At 42.9% G+C, this 20,921-nt stretch overlaps 1 protein-coding gene across 1 annotated transcript; it reads left to right on the top strand.

The window, feature by feature from the left end:
* Positions 1-6,627: 6,627 nt before the first annotated feature.
* Positions 6,628-15,288, top strand: LOC144681898 (olfactomedin-4-like). The gene is made up of 5 exons (XM_078544024.1): positions 6,628-6,731; positions 6,922-7,068; positions 7,755-7,973; positions 8,412-8,568; positions 13,329-15,288. Exons 1-5 carry the CDS (start codon positions 6,690-6,692, stop codon positions 14,135-14,137), a joined length of 1,374 nt encoding a protein of 457 aa, XP_078400150.1. The 5' UTR covers positions 6,628-6,689; the 3' UTR covers positions 14,138-15,288.
* Positions 15,289-20,921: the final 5,633 nt, after the last annotated feature.

Here is a 20,921-nt window from a genome sequence, read left to right as displayed (position 1 = left end):
TTCCCTCATTTCCCTCTGTCAACTTTCTTCATTCTTTAGTTTAAAAAGATAAAATTAGAACAAACAATATATTTTCCCTGTAGCCTATCAATAGCAGCAATATTGCTCCACATACGAACTATCCATAATTCATTACTAAGACACCATGTATACAACTAGTACCCACATTGGAAATGTTGCTGTGCTGCACCAAGGGGTACCCTTTTGAGATTCAAATTAAGGGCTGATGCCGGGGCAAAGTATATAACCTGCACTGTATCTGACCTACAAGTGCTAGATGGGGCAATGTAGAAGGTGAAGTACTTCCATCTCCATCTAATCCATTCTATTGCTGATCTGGTAATGTTCTGAAAAATTGCTTTAGACGATTTGTACTGATCAATTTGTTGTTACTTAATTACTTCAGTCCACGTCAATACCACAGAAGTCGAGTAGTTCTTTCCACAATCCAAAAATTGCAGCATGAGTCATTTACTGGTGGCCATACGTGCCACTGTAAGAAGAAGTGTGGCTAAAAATATTTTGCACACTCTGCATTGAGGTTAGTAGTTTTCATTGGCAATTGAGGAAACACTATGAAAACTGCTGATTTTCAAACTTATTTGTTATACTTGTTATAACATCCTATTTTGTAATAATTTGTTCCTATGTTTTACATATTAGTTAGCTTTAATGCTGGTGTCCCAATATTAGCATCTAAATCACAGTGGCCTTAACTGTATTGTTGAATCATTCTGCAACAAAGTAAAATAACTCTTCCCTAATATCTCAGTTGCAGATAAAAGCAAAAAACTGCAGATGCTGGAAATCCAAAACAAAAACAAAAATACCTGGAAAAACTCAGCAGGTCTGGCAGCATCTGCAGAGAGGAGCACAGTTAACGTTTCGAGTCCACATGACTCTTCAACAGAACTAAGGAAAAATAGAAAAGAGGTTAAATACAAGCTGGTTTAAGGGGAGGTGAGACAAGAAGAGCTGGATAGAGGGCCAGTGATAGGTGGAGATAACCAAAAGATGTCAGACAAAAGGACAAAGGTGTTGAAGGTGGTGATATTATCTAAAGGAATGTGCTAATTAAGGGTAGAAAGAAGGACGAGCAAGGTACAGATAGTCCTAGTGGGGGTGGGGTGGGGTGAAGGAATCGAAAAAGGCTAAAAGGTAGAGATAAAACAATGGATGGAAATACATTTAAAAATAATGGAAATAGGTGGGAAAAGAAAAATCTATATAAATTATTGGAAAAAACAAAAAGGGGGGGAAAATCGGAAAGGGGGTGGGGATGGAGGAGAGAATTCATGATCTAAAATTGTTGAACTCAATATTCAGTCTGGAAGGCTGTAAAGTGCCTAGTCAGAAGATGAGGTGCTGTTCCTCCAGTTTGCATTGAGCTTCACTGGAACAATGCAGCAAGCCAAGGACGGACATGTGGGCAGGAGAGCAGGGTGGAGTGTTGAAATGGCAAGCGACAGGGAGGTCTGGGTAATGCTTGCGGACAGACCGAAGATGTTCTGCAAAGCGGTCACCCAGTCTGCGTTTGGTCTCTCCAATGTAGAGAAAACCGCATTGGGAGCAACAACTGCAGTAGACTAAGTCGAGGGAAGTGCACGTGAAATTCTGCTTCACTTGAAAGGAGTGTTTGGGCCCTTGGATGGCGAGGAGAGGGGAAGTAAAGGGGCGGGTGTTGCACCTTCTGCGGTTGCATGGGAAGGTGCCGTGGGAGGGAGTTGAGGTGTAGGGGGTGATGGAGGAGTGGACCAGGGTGTCATGGAGGGAATGATCCCTATGGAATGCCGCCAGGGGTTGAAGGGAAGATGTGTTTGGTGGTGGCATCATGCTGGAGTTGGTGGAAATGGCAGAGGATGATCCTTTGAATGCGGAGGCTGGTGTGGTGATAAGTGACGACAAGGGGGACCCTATCATGTTTCTGGGAGGGAGAGGAAGGTGTGAGGGCGGATGCGTGGGAGATGGGCCGGACACGGTTGAGGACCCTGTCAACCACCGTGGGTGGAAAACTTCGGTTAAGGAAGAAGGAGGACATGTCAGAGGAACTGTTTTTGAAAGTGGCATCATCAGAACAGATGTGACGGAGGCGAAGGAACTGAGAGAATGGGATGGAATCCTTACAGGAAGCGGGGTGTGAGGAGCTGTAGTCGAGGTAGCTGTGGAAGTCGGTAGGCTTGTAATGGATATTGGTGGACAGTCTATCACCAGAAATTGAGACAGAGAGGTCAAGGAAGGGAAGGGAAGTCTCAGAGATGGACCATATGAAAATGATGGAAGGGTGGAAATTGGAAGCAAAATTAATACATTTTTCCAGGTCCAGACGAGAGCATGAAGCAGCACCGAAGTAATCATCAATGTACTGGAGAAAGAGTTGTGGGAGGGGGCCGGAGTAGGACTGGAACAAGGAATGTTCCACATACCCCATAAAGAGACAGGCATAGCTGGGGCCCATGCGGGTACCCATAGCCACACCTTTTATTTGGAGGAAGTGAGAGGAGTTTAAGGAGAAATTGTTCAGTGTGAGAACAAGTTCAGCCAGAAGGAGGAGAGTAGTGGTGGATGGGGATTGTCCGGGCCTCTGTTCAAGGATGAAGCGGAGAGCCATCAGACCATCCCGGTGGGGGATGGAGGTGTAGAGGGATTGGACGTCAATGGTGAAGAGGAGGTGGTTGGGGCCAGGGAATTGGAAATTGTTGATATGATGTAGGGTGTCAGAGGAATCACGGATGTAGGTGGGAAGGGACTGGACAAGGGGAGAGAGAATGGAGTCAAGATAGCAAGAAATGAGTTCCGTGGGGCAGGAACAGGCTGACATGATTGGTCTGCTGGGACAGTCCTGTTTGTGGATTTTGGGTAGGAGGTAGAAGCAGGCTGTCCGAGGTTGGGAGACTATCAGGTTGGAAGCTGTGGAAGGAAGATCTCCAGAGGAGATTAGGTCAGTAACAGTCCTGGAAACAATGGCTTGATGTTCAGTGGTGGGGTCATGGTCCAGTGAGAGGTAGGAGGAAGTGTCTGCGAGTTGACGCTCAGCCTCTGTGAGGTAGAGGTCAGTGCGCCAGACAACAACAGCACCACAATTGTCAGCGGGTTTGATGACAATGTCAGGGTTGGACCTTGTCCAGTCCCTTCCCACCTACATCCATGATTCCTCTGACACCCTACATCATATCAACAATTTCCAGTTCCCTGGCCCCAACCGCCTCCTCTTCACCATGGACGTCCAATCCCTCTATACCTCCATACCCCACCGGGATGGTCTGATGGCTCTCCACTTCTTCCTCGAACAGAGGCCCGGACAATCCCCATCCACCACTACTCTCCTCCGTCTGGCTGAACTTGTTCTCACACTGAACAATTTCTCCTTAAACTCCTCTCACTTCCTCCAAATAAAAGGTGTGGCTATGGGTTGCCGCATGGGCCCCAGCTATGCCTGTCTCATTATGGGGTATGTGGAACATTCCTTGTTCCAGTCCTACTCCGGCCCCCTCCCACAATTCATTCTCCGGTACATCGATGATTACTTCGGTGCTGCTTCATGCTCTTGTCTGGACCTGGAAAAATGTATTAATTTTGCTTCCAATTTCCACCCCTCCATTATTTTCACATGGTCCATCTCTGAGACTTCCCTTCCCTTCCTTGATCTCTCTGTCTCAATTTCTGGTGATAGACTGTCCACCAATATCCATTACAAGCCTACCGATTCCCACAGCTACCTCGACTACAGCTCCTCACACCCCGCTTCCTGTAAGGACTCCATCCCATCCTCTCAGTTCCTTCGCCTCCGTCGCATCTGTTCTGATGATGCCACTTTCAAAAACAGTTCCTCTGACATGTCCTCCTTCTTCCTTAACCGAGGTTTTCCACCCACGGTGGTTGACAGGGCCCTCAAACATGTCCGGCCCATCTCCCGCGCATCCGCCCTCACACCTTCTTCTCCCTCCCAGAAACATGATAGGGTTCCCCTTGTCGTCACTTATCACCCCACCAGCCTCCGCATTCAAAGGATCATCCTCCGCCATTTCCACCAACTCCAGCATGATGCCACCACCAAACACATCTTCCCTTCACCCCCCTGGCGGCATTCCATAGGGATCGTTCCTTCCGTGACACTCTGGTCCACTCCTCCATCACCCCCTACACCTCAACCCCCTCCCATGGCACCTTCCCATGCAACCGCAGAAGGGGCAACAATTGCCCCTTTACTTCCCTTCTCCTCACCGTCCAAGGGCCCAAACACTCCTTTCAAGTGAAGCAGCATTTCATGTGCACTTCCCTCAACTTAGTCTACTGCATTTGTTGCTCCCAATGCGGTTTCCTCTACATTGGAGAGACCAAACGCAGACTGGGTGACCGCTTTGCAGAACATCTTCGGTCTGTCCGCAAGCATTACCCAGACCTCCCTGTCGCTTGCCATTTCAACACTCCACCCTGCTCTCCTGCCCACATGTCCATCCTTGGTCTGCTGCATTGTTCCAGTGAAGCTCAACGCAAACTGGAGGAACAGCACCTTATCTTCTGACTAGGCACTTTACAGCCTTCTGGACTGAATACTGAGTTCAACAATTTTAGATCATGAACTCTCTCCTCCATCCTCACCCCCTTTTCGATTTTCCCCCTACTTTTTATTTTTTCCAATAATTTATATAGATTTTTCTTTTCCCACCTATTTCCATCATTTTTAAATGTATTTCCATCCATTGTTTTATCTCTACCTTTTAGCCTTTTTCGATTCCTTCACCCCACCCCACCCCCACTAGGACTATCTGTACCTTGCTCGTCCTGCTTTCTACCCTTAATTAGCACATTCCTTTAGATAATATCACCACCTTCAACACCTTTGTCCTTTTGTCTGTGACATCTTTTGGTTATCTCCACCTATCACTGGTCCTCTATCCAACTCTTCTTGTCCCACCCCCACCCCCCCTCCCCTTAAACCAGCTTATATTTCACCTCTTTTCTATTTTTCCTTAGTTCTGTTGAAGAGTCATGCGGACTCAAAACGTTAACTGTGCTCCTCTCCGCAGATGCTGCCAGACCTGCTGAGTTTTTCCAGGTATTTTTGTTTTTGTCTCAGTTGCAGAGTTTGAGACCTGTAGAAAGTTTATTAAGAGTTATACATTAGTGAAAGTGAATGTGCACATGTGGGCAAGACACAAAGTCAAAACAACTAATGTCAATGGAAATGTTAATTGTTCATAAAGAATACAGGACATCGAATCACTGTTAATGTTGTGCTATATTTCTCAATCGGGAAATATCCAAGGCAACAAGGATAGCTAAGCTTGTAAAGGTGCACAAGTCAGAGAGTGGGCCACAAGATTTCAGTCCCTACATTCCATACAACATCCCTGCAAAGGGATTCCACAAGGGAGCGAGAAATACAGCTGAGGGTTTCAGGCAAGTAATGGTACATAACATCATGCTGAGATGGGATAGTAAACAGGATAGATAAGACTGCATCAATGCTGTATTAACCAATAACTAAGTGAACTAGTGCTAATTGCCCCATGGTAGAAATATGAATTGTGAAGAATTGAAAAGGAATGGTTTTGGGATAGGTACAGCTTTAGTCAAGTGAAGAATAGGATATTATACTTGGACATGACTTGTGTCCAATGGGTTTGGTTGGGGGAATTATTCAGGGAAGTGGGTCATTTTAGTCTCAGTTTCAGCCACGGAGTACCAAGAGAAGGTACTACAAAGATACAAAAGATGAGGAAAGCAAATGAAATCACCTTAGCTACCTTTGCCTCATATGAAGAATCTTGTGTACCTGAGACTTGAGTGGGGACCTGCTCAAGGGCAGAACAGATTTGGACATACCAAGTATAAACTAAGGGATGTAGACCTGTAGAGAAAGAGGAAACAAGATAATTAATGCAGAATATATGCAGAAAGTGATACATAGCATGGGTGTAGAAGCAGTGGTGACCAAATGTAGCCCAATGCAGAAGTACTAGGAGCACTGCTCCTTAAGCACTGTGTGGATTTTGCAAAGTAAGGTGACCTTGCACTAGAAAATCAGTTCACTCAAATAAACTTGTGACAATCTCAGCACACAATACATTATGCACACGAGGTCATTCAACAATGAAGGGGTTTATTCTACAGCTTCAACTATTTCTAAACAGAAGTACTGTGGCTACAAGAGCAGGTCAGAGGATAGGAATCCTGCGACGAGTAACTCAAAGAATATGACCAAAAAAATAAATAATCTTTTTCAAGTCCCAATCATTTTTCTCCAGTGTTTCACACAGCAGTATCCTGGAGATTGATCTTCAATTCCTGGAGACTCCAGGCCAATCCTGGAGGGTTGGGAACCCTACCTTCTGACCACCCGCCCTTGTTTGAGTCACTGGGGTTCAGGTCAAGGTAGTAACTAAGGTACAGCCCTTCCTCAGTAAATTGAAGATTCTTTCTTTAACACCAAAAAGGTCTCTGCAAGGCTTTGGAAGTGCAGGCTATGGATGCGATTACACTTCTGGCAGACCCAACGCTGAGCGGGTAATATTGTTTCCCCCTCGATCAACATTGAAGAGTAACTCATCCAGCGACGTGAGAATAACTGTTATGGGAGGGACCCCGGGTCAATCGCACCTCCCTGATCCCCGCCCCCCCCCTCCTATAAATACCGCTATCTCCAGAATCAGCGGCTCAAGTTCCGCAACTATATTTGGGTAGGAGTGATGGGGATATTCGACTTCTTTTTATTCCTGAGCCTTGCTTCTGTAAGTAAAGTGCGTTCGATCACACTTTACCAAATCCTTCCAGCAGTTGATCATAGACAACATGACTGAACCAAATCTATAAAATGAGGGGCGGGAATGGTTTTACTTCTGGCCCCAGTTTTTGATGCTGAGGTTTGATACACTTATTGAGATTTTGCAATGAATTCTCCTTTGCCCGTCATTTCATTAGGCAGATCGTGATGTTCCAGGAGAGGCTCGGGCCGCGAAGAGATGTTACTGCGATCTTCAGGTGTCAGATGGGCCATTCCCTCACCAACAACTTGAGCAACTGTATTCGATCTCTGAGAGCTGCAGCCACAGGCTGAACGTTCAACAGGTGAGTGTGCGGCAACAGTCAACTCCTATCTTCCGGAAACTTCAGCCAGAAAGCTGCAAGCGCCGTCCCCACTCCAACAAACTATGAACTCTTTGCATCTTGTGACCCAGCTCTCCCAGTGCCCGTGTGGAAACGAATCAATTATTGTGCTGAGACTGTGGCTCGCCCCAGCTATTGGCAGGCTTTGGAATGCAAATTGGAGACTTTACTGCACTGTCTCGACACGTATAGGGAGGAAGGGGATGTCAGAGGGCCTTTTTCTTCCGAAAGAAATAAAGACTTGCATTTATGTAGCGCCTTTCATGACCTGAGGTTGTCCCACAGTGCTATACAGCCGATGAAAATACTTTCTTGAAGTATAATCATTGTTGTAGGAAATTGTGCAACAATCAACAAGACATGATCGTTTGTCTTAGGTTAGCTAAGAGATAACTGTTGGCTGAGGCACCAGGAAAAAAAAACCCTGTTCTCCTAGTAGTAGTATGATTCTTTGTCTTTAACCCGAGATTACAGATAAACCCCGGTTAACGTCTCATCTGAAAGAGAGTACGTCAGTGTGGCACTCCCTCGGTACTGCACTGAGGTGTCAGTCTCTGTTATGCTCAAGTATGAGTGTTTGCTGTTAACCAGTTAATTCCTATTTCAATCTTTTTAACAAAGAAACATGCTTTTTATTTAATTCACAGTTCAGTGAACCTATTGAAATTATTGCCAACGTAGAGCAGAGGCTGAAGGAGCTTGTTAAGCGCATTAATGAATTTAAAGAAGAATATGATGGTGAACTATATAGTATCATTTCATTTCGAATAATAGAGATCGAAATTGCTGAGCTGAATGACTTGCTTAGCCAACTTCAACAAAAGTGCTCTCGGAACAATGATGAGACAACGGATCTGGATATACAGGTAACCAGGGTTCAGTGTTGGTTGGTTGGCTTTGTGTGTGTGTGTCTGTGTGTGTATGTGTAGCAGTGAGGGTTGGAGAGGTGTGAAGCCACTTGAAACTTCCGTGACTGAGAGGAATCTAATTCATCCCAAATTGGGAATCAAACTTGGGGCCTTTCTGGTTAGTGTAGGTCAACTAATCACTGGAGAAACTTGGCAAGGAATCAGGGGATCTATGTCACTTATCCAACCAACTTTAGTTAAAAAAAAAGGTTATTTAGCCATTATCACATTACTTTTTGTGGGTGTTAACTGTGCCAAAATTGGCTACCATGTTTCCTACATTCCAACAGTGACTACATTTCAAAAGTGGCTGCAAAGCATTTTTGGACACCCTGAGTTGGTCTAAGGTGCTATATAAGTGCAAATTCTTTCTTATGTTCTTTCTTTATCCAACAGGTGCAAAATATTACTAGCAAAGTAGATGAAATGGAGAAATACGACCGACTTAAAGTAGTTAAAGAGCACAGAAGAAATATCATCCTCCAAAGGAGTCTGACCTCTTGCCAGAATGCACTATTAGCGACGCCAACCCCATATGTCAGTCCACAGCCAGGTGAGTACAACTGGCAAAGCTGTCACTCCATGGACAAGAGGGAGAATCTGCCCTGATGTTTAATATTCAAGTGACATGAAATCTTGCTGCTGTGAAAGGCTAGCTGTATTAAGTCAGTTTTGTCGCTTTCAATTTTTGCACCAAAGAAACTCAGTTGTTCAAAGGTAAATGGGCTGGAAAAGCCAAAATAAGTGGATCAGTTTCAAAACTGACTGCGTTTAGCCTCCACATAATACTGAGTCACTAGCTAATATGATGCCCAGTGGCAGCCAGTTGTCACTAGATGTTTTCATATTTTCATAGAGTCATACAGCATAGAAGGCGCCCATTCGGACCATCATACCTGTGCCAGTTCTTTGAAACAGTAATGCAATAACTCCCATTCCCCAGCTCTTTTGCTGTAGCCCTACAAAATTTTCCCTGACTTGGCATGTCCAACATCACTTGTTTTATGCTATTGCCATCTCAGCTGGTTGCAGCTCTAGCTCAAGAAGGCAGCTCACCACCACCTTTTCAAAGGCAATTAGGGATGGGCAATGAATGCAGGTCTAGCCAGTGATGCTCAAAAACTATGAATGAATAAATAAAACTACAAATGATACTTCTCCCCAAATTGTGTAATCACCCATTTTATTAACTCAGTTTTGGTTTTCCTCGCATTCACACAATCCAGCATTTAAAGCATAGTGAGCATAGAATTTCAGTCAGACAACAAGTAAACAACTGTAGTGGTTTACCAGGCAAGGTATAAAGTCTCACAAGTACGATAGCCTGCTAGTTGCTTCACTCAACTAGCAACCCAGAGTCATAAGTTCAAATCCCAGCATGCCAAGTTGTGAAACTGAACTCAATAACTTTGTAATAAAGACAGAAAATGCCGGAAATACTCAGCAGGTCTGGTATCTGTGCAGAGTGAATATTTCAGATCTGTGACTTTTCATCAGATAAATAAATTTGTGGACTGGTACTGAAAAAAAATCCTTCAGGAAAGATAACTTGCCACTGTTGCCCAGTCAGACCTATATGTGTCTCCAGTCCTAAACTATGTGGTTAAATCTTAATGTACTCAGGGTGACCAGGAATGGGCTGTTTGTCAGTGTTGCTGAAATCTCAAGAACAAATGAGAACAAAATGAACAGATCTTTACAGTAAAGAAGTTTCTGTAATTCAGGGTAACCAGAGGGCAGACACTTTATACAACATACAAATCATCAACACTTGACCGCTAAGTATTTTAAACTTCAGCCCTGGATTAGTGCAGTGGATTAGGAATTCCTCCTCTTCCCACTGATCATACGGGATATGGGAGCTCATTGGCAACTCATGAGTTACCTTGGGAATCACACACTGAAAGAAATGTCAAAGCTCACATTGATGAAAAAAGGAAGGCAGTGATGGGATTAGGACCATTAAGGGGTGGACAGGATAATACCACAGGTAATGATAGAGAAATGGCAGAAATATTAAATAATTATTTTGCCTCAGCATTTCACAGGGAGCTAAAACAGGTAGAAATTACATTGAATGATAAGATGAGCAATGAGGTAAGTACGTTTAGAATAAAAAAGGGGTTGTATTGAATTTTCTTTTTCTTTGTTCATGGGATGCGACTGTCGCTAGCTAGGTGACAATTTGGACTAACAATTTGTTGCCCATCCCTAATTGCCCTTGAGAAGGTGTTGGTGAGCCACCTTGAACTGCTGCAGTCCATGTGTTGTAGGAACACTCACAGTGCTGTTAGGGAAGGAATTCCAGGGAGTTCCTGTTGAATAAACTAATCAAACTCAAAGAGGATAAAGTACCTGATCTGGATCGATTGCATCCACATATTTTAAAATAATCCAAGGAAGAGACAGAAGAGGAATTACTACACATATGTAATAATTTGTTAGAAAAAGGGGCAATGCCAGAGGGACTGTTGGATGGCTAATTTAATTCTTAAATTTAAAAAGAGGACAGAACTTGCCCAGGGAATTATAGACCAGTCAGCTTAACACCGGTCATAGGAAAAATAATGGAATCCCTACTAAAGGAAAGAATATCTAGAAACAAAAAAAAACAATGAATAGTCAGCATGGATGTAAAAAATCTTGTTGACTGATCTTTTTCAATTTTTTGAGGAGGTAACATAGCAAGTAGACAATGGTAATGCAAACCCATGGCCTCTACCACCTAGAAGGACAAGGACAGCCAAACAACACACCATCCTGACTTGGAACTACATCATTGTTCCTTCACTATCACTGGGTCAAGATCCTGAAACACCCTGCCTAACAACACTGTCAGTGTACCTACACCACATGGACTGCAGCGATTCAAGAAAGCAGCTCACCACCACCATCTCAAGGGCAATTAGGCATGGGCAATAAGTGCTGGCCAAGTCAGTGATGCCCAGACTCTGTTAAAGAATGAAAAACAAGATGTGATTTTCAAAACAACTTCAATAAGGTCCCCCATAATAGACTAATGAGAAAGGTCAGAGAACGTGGAGTCAGGGACAAGTTGCAGAACAGATTCATAGTTGGCTTCAAGAAAGAAAGCAGAGAGTGGGAATAAAAGGTAGGTGTTTAGAGTGGCAGAAGGTGGGAAGTGGTATTGCTCAAGTATCAGTACTAGGACCACTGCTGTTCACAATTTACATTAATAATTTGGACTTTGGAATCAAAAACACAATTTCTAAATTTGCAGATTGGAGTGGGATAGTGTATGGTATGGTTGATGTGCTCTGCCTGAAGCAGGTCGTTGACTCATTGTCTGCTGATGCTTTATCCTGAGCCATTTGTTTGGCAATTTTTGTCACTGGTGGTTTGCCATTGCCTTCCACTCTTAGGGGTAGGCCCCAAGTCTACCTCAGCCAGAATGTGAATCATAGTTATTCTGAACTACATGCTAGTCATCGAGCCAATTGAGCTAACCAGTCTCCCAGATAGCCAATACTGCAACAAATTACAGGAAGAAATTAATAAACTTGCAGAATGGGTAAATAATTGGCATTTAAAGTTCAATACAGATAAATATGAGGTAGTACATTTTGTTAGAAAGAATAGGGAGGTCACTTATTACTTGGAAAGTGCAAGTCTAGATGGGATAGAGGAAAAAAGGGATCTTGGAGTACAAAAACATCAGACCCTAAAACTTGCAGCACAGGTTAGCAAGGGCAGAAAGAAAGCAAACCAAGCATCAGGCTTTATTTCTAGCAGGATAGAATTGAAAAGTAGGGAAGTTAATTTAAACCTGTTTTGAACCACATTTAGAGTACTGCGTGCAGTTCTGGTTGTATTATTAAATGGACATAGAGGCTCTGGAGAGGATGCGGAGAAGATTTACAAGGATGATACCAGAGATATGTGCGTATATGTATCAGCAAAGGATTAACAGGCTGGGTCTCTTTTCTCTAGGAGGTCTTTAAAATTATGAAAGTTTCATGGATAGAGCGGATACAGAATGTTTCCTCTTGTGGGGAAGAGAATAGCTAGAGGCTATCAATTTATGATAGTTACCAAGAAATTCAATAGGGAATTCAGAATAAATTCTTTATCCAGAGAATGGCAAGCGTGGAACTCGCTACCACAGGGAGTGGTTAAAGTGAATGGTATAGATGCATTTAAGGGGAAGCTAGACATGCACATGAGGGAGAAGGAAATAGAGGTTTACGATGATAGATTTAGATGAGGGAAGATGAGAGGAGGTTGGACTGGAACATAAACACTGGCATGGATTGGTTGGGCCAATGGCCAGTTTCTGTGCCGTGTGTCTTATGTAATGTAAAACTCCTTCAATATTGTGGTGGCTAAAGGCACACTGTAATTCAGCCTAGAAGGTGCTAAACTTTGATCTTTTGTTGTTACTGAATTAGCTGATCTCAGCCAGGGTGCAATTGGCTTCAACACTGTTGCTTTAGGAAGGGTTAAAATCAGCTCCTAATTCTATCTAGTAATTTGCTTGGAAAGGGTCCATGTGTGGACATTGAGTGAGGGCAGGATTTTGTTTAGCTGCAACACCTTTGATGGTTGCATCACCTGATGCTTACTGTTACCCAGGAAGGTTTCCCGTTTGATTGAGATACTTTGGAAATATACTGCGTCAACAGCGAGCATCCAGGAAAAAAGTTAAGCATTCTGGTAGGGTTTCTAAGAGAATAGACTTATGTAATTGCTGTGAGTCATTGGCTGGTTTAGTAAGGTTTCTGCTTTAGAGGAATGCAAGCCATTGGGTTGCACTGCATGCTAATTGCATATGTTCTCAGTTTGGAAGGAAGTAGAGCACCATCCCAATACATATAGGGTCCAAATATGCATGATAATTTTACTGCTCTTAGTACCACCAGTCTTATCTATAATATCATTAGAAAGTAGGATTAAAGAGGAACTGAAAAGCAGAGAAGTTGTGTTAAACTTGTATGGGACCTTGGTTAGACCACACTCAAGAGTACTGTGCACAGTTTTGCTCCATTTTGCAAAAATAATATAAAAGCACTGGAGGAGTTAGGAAAAAGATCTACAAAGATAATGCCAGAACTGAGAGGGTATAACTATCAGGAAAGACTGAACAGGTGGGTCTCTTTTCTCTAGAAGAGTGATGGCTGAGGGGTGATCAGATGGTGATCTAAAATTGCGACGAGATTTGATCACAACAAATGGAAAAGATCAAATGGATTCCTGGTCTCATTGTGTGTTTTAAGTGTGTTGAGTATTATTATATGGTACATATTTATGTTTGTCTACTGTAACTGTAACAGCGTGTGTTGGGATTTCTCACAGGGTCCTGTTCCTTCGGAAGATTAAAAGCAGTCTCCTATCCCAAGAGTTCAATGCTCAATCATTATGGGACATCCTACAATTATGGTTCCTGGGGGAAAGACCCACTGCCAGCACCTGGGAAAGAGGATCAATACTGGCTTGTAATTCTATCCAATAGTAATAGATTTGGAACTAAGATTCGTGTTTTCAACTCTTATTCTAAATTCCTCAGCAAAAGTGGTCACAATGATGTGACTTTTCAAACCCATAATCCCCAAGGCTCTGGTGGGATAATGTATGGAGATGCCTACTATTACAATTGCTTCAACTTGGGCAAGCTCTGCAGGTTTAACATGACCACACACGCGGTCATATCTGCCAACCTGCCATTTGCTGGTTATAATGACAAGTTTCCATACTGCACACTTTCTTCCTGTTATGGGTACACAGACATGGACCTAGCAACAGATGAAAATGGGCTTTGGGTCCTCTACTCAACCGAATTCAATTTCGGAAACTTGGTCGTCAGCCAACTCAATGCGACTGACCTGTCACTACTCGAAAGCTGGAACACCACCCTATTCAAACGATCGGCAACCAATGCCTTTTTGGTGTGCGGGGTTGTGTATGCCACCAGGTACATAAGCTCTGAAATAGAAGAGATCTTTTACATGTTTGACACAACCAGCGGAGTTGAGCGAAATGATCTGAATATCCAGTTCCGAAAAGTCCTGCCTGGCATCCAGTACATGAACTACAACCCACAAGACAGGAAGCTGTACGTGTACAGTGATGCTTTTGTTGTTAGTTACAGTTTAACTTTTGAATAAACTGAATGTAACTTCCTAAGAATCATGCAACAAAAGGGAACCTGTTCTGGTCCAGATAATAGTAGAAAGCCATATGCACAAATATATATACACCTCTATAGAGCCAGCTTAAAAAATGAAATGTATTTGGCAATTCTTTAGAACAGATTTGTGGAAAACTAGGTGACATAGCCATTGGTTGATACATTTCCTTTTTACTTTTTCTTTAAGTTCTTTGTCATTCCTCATGTTAAGTTTATATTTCAAGTTTCATATCTTGTAATGTTTTTAGTGTGGTCCTTGTGCTAAAAAAACTTACAATGACAAAGCGTAAGGATACTTATTAGAAAATTAACATTCGATTATGCATATAATCTAACCATTGCTCCCTAGTATGTATTCCCTACAGTGTTTAACTGGTAATATTATAATTATGTGGGAAAGAACTGGTGTTTACAGCAACAACGCAAGGTAAATGCCTGAACATAACATAACATCTGCAACAGCAACTCATATCTGTTTGGACCAGTTATGTAGCCTCGACAGTTTCTCACATCTGCCTAAAATAAAACTGGAAATGCTGGAAATATTCAGTAGGTCAAACAGCATCTGTGGAGGTAGAAACAGTTAACGTTTCAGGTTGTTGACCTTTCAACAGGACATATCTGTCTGGGCTAGATAGATCACCTTTGCAATAACTCACATTTGTCTGGACTAAATTCACAAGGATTAACTCATGTCTGTTCAGGTTGGATACTTAATATTTGCAGCATCTCAATTCTGTTTAAACTAGGTGTAGTCTGAAAAAACCCAATACAAATAATGCTTCAATACTGTTCCTTTGAATGTGATATAAAATGCAATATGTAACAGATAACGTAGGTGAGTGTGATAGCAAAGCAAAATGAGATTGATGTAACTATTAGTATTTTGGTCTCTAGGCATTTTGACCTTTAATATTTAGCAGCACCATTGAAACTTCCCTTTAACCGAGTTTGTTGGTTCAACCACTATTATGCTGTAATATGAAGAATCATAATTTGTTAAACTCCATTTATAAAAAGCATTTAAAAATAAAAATTTAATATCAAAGTGAAAAATTATTATGGTGGTGAGCTCGTTTCTAGCTATGTGCTTGTACTGTAATTAAAGAAACATCATCTTTTCTACAATCTGGAGGCAGCAGCCTTACCGCCTCAAGTTTTGTGCTTTTGCTGATTCCTTATTTCTTCTGACTCACCTGCATTGGTGATCACACTGTTATACAGATAAACTGGTTTGCCACATCACTCTCCTTCACTGATTCTTGTTATAGGTATTCTATGGATGGCAGCTGCCCTGTGGCGTCAGTTTGAGCCTTTAAAGAAGGAGGCATCTGCCTGTGCTAGATCACAGGTTGGCCCTGCCATTTAGCCCAGTAACAAATATGGCTCTATATGTTTAGAACCACAGTAGCGTTTTGCCAGGGAGATAGCGGCATGATGTCTCTCTATAAGATACCACCAACATCTGTTTTAGCTCCTTTCACTTCCTTACTGCTGCTGGAGAATGGTATCAATTAAAACCAGAACATTCCATTCAGACAGTAACAACTAGAAAAAGAAAGAACTTACTTGGTCTGTTGGTTTCCCACTTGTTGTCAAAGTTCATTGTCTGCATATTTCTGGACCAAGCTATAATATTACTGGCTATAGTTTACTATGGCTCCTTAGTTTCCTTTTTCAGCAGATGCAGTGGTAGGGGCTGGAGGAAGATGTAGCGGAGGGAGGAGGCACAGGGTGTAGAATGGGGTATAACAGGGGTACAGAGAGAGGAGAGGCCAGGATGGAAGGAAGTGTGTGGTTCCCAATCTCCCTTGCGTTCACAATAATATTCTGACAATAGTACTGAAGACTTGTGCTCCAGAACTTGCCACGCCCCTGGCTAAGCTGTTGCAGTACAGCTACAACACTGGCATATACCCAGCTTTGTGGAAAATTGCCCAGGTATGTCCCATACGCAAAAAGCAGGACAAATTCAACCCATTCAATTACCGCCCCATCAGTCTATTCTTGATCATCAGTAATGAAAGGGGTCATCAACAGTGCCATCAAGTGGCACCTGCTCAGCAATAACTTGCTCACTGATGCCCATTTTGGGTTCCGCCAAGGCCACTCAGCTCCTGACCTCATTACAGTCTTGGTTCAAACATGGACAAAAGAGCTGAACTCCAGAAGTGAGGTGAGCATGACTGCCCTTGACATCAAGGCCGCATTTGACTGAGTGTGGCATCAAGGAGCCCTAGCAAAACTCGAGTCAATTGGAATCAGGGGGAAAACTGTCCACTCGTTCGAGTCATACCTAGCACAAAGGAAGATGGTTGTGGTTGTTGGCGGTCAGTCTTCTCAGCTCCAGTACATCACTGCAGGAGTTCCTCAGGGTAGTGTCCTCAGCCCAACCATCTTCAGCTGCTTCATCAATGACCTTCCTTCCATCATAAGGTCAGAAGTGGGGATGTTCGCTGATGATTGCACAATGTTCAGCACCGTTTGCGACTCCTGAGAATCTGAAGCAGTCCATGTTCAAATGCAGCAAGGCCTGGACAATATCCAGGTTTGGGCTGACAAGTGGCAAGTAACATTCACGCCACACAAGTGCCAGGCAATGACCATCTCCAACAAGAGAGAATCTAGCCATCGCCCATTGACATTCAATGGCATTACCATCACTGAATCCCCCACTGCCAATATCCTGGGGGCTACCATTGACCAGAAACTGAACTGGACTAGCCATATAAATACTGCGGACACAAGGGCTGGTCAGAGGCTAGGAATCCTGTGGTAACTCACCTCCTGACTCCCTAAAGCCTGTCCACCATCTACAAGGCAGAAGTCAGGAGTGTGATGGAATACTCCCCACTTGCCTGGATGAGTGCAGCTCCCACAACCCTGAAGAAGCTTGACACCATCCAGGACAAAGCAGCCCGGTTGATTGGCACCCCATCCACAAACATTCATTCCCTCCACCCCTGACGCACAGTAGCAGCAGTGTGTACCATCTACAGAATGCACTACAGGAATTCACCAAGGCTCCTTAGACAGCAGCTTCCAAACCCACAACCACTACCATCGAGAAGGACAACGGCAGCAGATAGATGCACACACCACCACCTAGAAGTTCCCCTCCGAGTCACTCACCATCCTGACTTGGAAATATATCTCTGTTCCTTCATTGCTGCTGGGTCAAAATCCTGGAACTCCCTTCCTAACAGCACTGTGGGTGCACCTAAACCACATTGATCGCGAAGGTTCAAGAAGGCAGCTCACCACCATCTTCTCAAGGGCAACTGGGGATGGGCAATAAATGCTGGACCAGCCAGCAAAGCCCACATCAGTGAATGAATAAAAAAATTCTGCTGACTCTGCCACACTATAAAGGGGCCTTGGTCTTGATGCCTAATGGAGGAGGAGCAAGTCAGATCTCTTTACAAAAGACAGGTGAGCCCTAGACATGATTGAGCAAAACAAAATCAGTTTATTGGCGTATGCCAATACATTAGGAAAATACAGAGGTTTCAATCTGTACATTTTTTATTCATTCATGGGACGTGAGTGTCACTGGCAAGGCCAGCATTTATGCACATCCCTAATTGCACTTGAGAAGGTGGTGGTAAGCAGCCATCTTAAATCACTGCAGTTTGTGTGGTGAAGGTACTCTCACTAAGCTGTTATTGATGGAGGTTTTTGACCCAGCAATGATGAAGGACTGGCAATATATTTCCAAGTCAGAATGGTGTGTGATTTGACAGAAACCTGGAGTTGTTGTATTCCCATGCAATTGCTGCCCTGGTCCTTCTAGATGGTAGAAACTCACAGATTTGGGATGTCCTGTCAAAGAAGCCTTGACGAGTTGCTTCAGTCCATCTTGTAGATGGCTTGCAATGCCGCCACTGTGTACCAGTGGTGGAGGAAGTGAATGTTTAAGGTGGTAGATGGGGTGCCAATCAACCAGGCTGCTTCGTTATGGATATTTTCGAGCTTCTTGAATGTTGTTGGAGCCATATTCATCCAGGCAAGTGGACCTGACTTGGGACTTATAGTTGGGGAATTTATTTTGGAGAGTCAGAAGGGTAATCATTCACCATGAAGTACTCAACTGCTGACCTGCTCTTGTAGCCGTAGTATTTAAATAGCTATTTCAGCTAAGTTTGTGGTCAATGGTGAATGTGAAACAAGGCTTAAATCAGTTGAGACAATTGAAATCAGACAATTTATAAGCAGCACACATATTTTAGTAACTCTAAATCTAAATAAGACAAATAGATTGTGTCTTTCATAGACTCTTCAGGCCAGACAATGTATTAAATTACAATATACTTTCTCACCACTACCTGTAATACTGGTAAGGTAAACAGAGACAGATGATACGTGTTAAAAATCTGACTCCAACCTCAGTCCTCCCATTTCCAGACTTAACAGAGGGTGGGTGACCAACCTGCTTCCAGGGGGCAGGCATTTTAAATATTATAATGGGGTTGTGTGCCTCATTTCTAGTCACTATTTTGAATTTAATTCTGAAAGGCCAGGTTTCCAAAGCCAAGGAGAACCCGCCAGCTGAACTCAGGCGAGGTCATCTCCAAGAGGTTAAATACCTTTTTATTTACTTGCTGAATTCCACATGCCTGCATGGGCAGCCCCACTGTGATCAGACCCCCTTCCACCTCGCAACTCTTCCTATCACCCCAACCTTCCCCAAGAGGCCTCCAACCTCTCATCCTGGCCTCCTATCGCCATCCATGTCTCCGATTGATCCCAAGGTCTCCGATCCTGTCCACAGGTCGCTGACCACCAAGATGCACTTTCAGACTCAGCTAATTTGCTATCTGATCTAAGGAGAACTGCAAGGACAATCAGCCATTTCCATTGACATGCCCAGTAAAGAAACTTCAGTCAATATTTTTAAAAATTAGACACAAAAAAGCTGTTAAGATGGCTGCTACAAATCATGTGACTTTTGGCATTTGGACTACAGATAGTATCAAGTCTCTGGCAAATACCTAATTAAATATGGATAGAGGTGAGGGTACCTCACAGCCATTTGTGGAATTCATGCATTTCATTGTTTAAGGATAGGCAGAGACCTAAAATCTATGGAATTTTCAGCCTGCCTGTCTCCATGTTTCATACTGGACAAAAGCGACAATTGGAACCCAATGGCCCCATCAATTTCCTAATGTATCACAATGGTCTCCTCCATCCAATTTCGACTGGGTGGGCCTCAGAAGTGTTAATCCAGTGGTCATGTGATGTAAACTGGTTTCAGGGACAACACGCTTATTACTTCAGGACCCAGCAGATCCATTGGAACTATCAGTTATCAGCTAGTCTGAGAACCAGACTCTGTAACTTGCTGCAAGTCATCAAGTAGCCAAAGTACTTAACCTGTTCCAGTTTCAAAGTTCACCTGAGAACCAATCTCCTAGATAATTGATTACAAGAGATCTTTGCAACCTGCTGTGAATGTTTCACTTTACAAGACCCTCACTTTAATTTTAAATAACTTAAATCCTTTCAAGAAACCAAAGGTCTGCCATGTGGGAGACCGGAAATCATAAATCAGAGACCAAATTAATTGTAATCTGTGAAACTGCACTATCTTTATCTGTATCTAATTTCTGTGTGTCTGCGTGAGACTGAGTGTGTGACGTTGTATTAATTCTGGGTAAGTGTGAGAATAAGTAACTTTGTTTATTTTAAACTCATGAAAGCTTGCTGCTGAATTATTCAACAGGAATACACACTCAAGATTAAGAAAAGACACACCTCTTTCCATACAAAACATACTGATTATGGACAGTAAGCGAGCAGATACATTTTGTCCATAACACCATAAAAATACATAGAAGTTACAACATGGAAAAGGCCACTCAGCCCAACTAGTGTCAGTGTTTACCCTCTACACATGCAAATAATCATACAAAACATACTGATTATGGACAGTAAGAGAGCAGATACATTTTGTCCATAACACCATAAAAATACATAGAAGTTACAACATGGAAAAGGCCACTCAGCCCAACTAGTGTCAGTGTTTACCATCTACACATGCAAATTATCATAAACACATTTACCTATCTTCAAAATCACTTCACTCACTATCTCCTCAGCCACCTATATAACCAAATTTTGAATACATAAGGTCGAGAGGAGATTTGAAAAAGTGTTTAAAATCATGAGGTGGCTGCATAGAGTAGATAGGGAGAAACGGCAGGGTCAAGAACCAGTGGATACTGATTTAAGGTGATTGGCAAAAGAATCAGTGGCAGCATGGGCAAATTATTTTATGTAGCCTAAGACTGTGGTGGAGGCAGATTCAATTGTGGCTTTCAGAGGCGATTTGGATAATTATCTGAAAAGATTTGTAGGGCTGTGGGGAAAAGGAGCGGGAGAGGGATTAGCTGAGTTGCTCTTGCAGGCATGGCAGGCCAAATGGCCATCTTTTGTGTAGTAACCATTTTATGATTCTATGACATAGTTTCTACATCAATCACTAATCCTCTACCCTTTCATAATCTCTATATCAGATCATCCTTCAGTTTTCTTTTTCTAGACGGAAGAGTCACACTACCTGTTCATTCTTTCCTGATAGCTATAACCTCTCAGTTCCGGTATCATACTTGCAAATCTTTTTTCTAATTTCCCCATTGATTCTGTATCATTTTTATAATATGGGGACCAGAACTGCACATATTACTCAAAACGTTGGTCTGGCCAAGGTTCTATAAAAGTTTAATATCACTTATTTGTTTTCAATTTTATCTAGAAAT

Source organism: Cetorhinus maximus, chromosome 6, assembly GCF_964194155.1.
Source record: "Cetorhinus maximus chromosome 6, sCetMax3.hap1.1, whole genome shotgun sequence".
In the NCBI taxonomy this organism is placed as follows: domain Eukaryota; kingdom Metazoa; phylum Chordata; class Chondrichthyes; order Lamniformes; family Cetorhinidae; genus Cetorhinus; species Cetorhinus maximus.
Note: the sequence above shows the minus strand (reverse complement) of the source record. Positions and strands in the feature narration are given on the sequence as shown.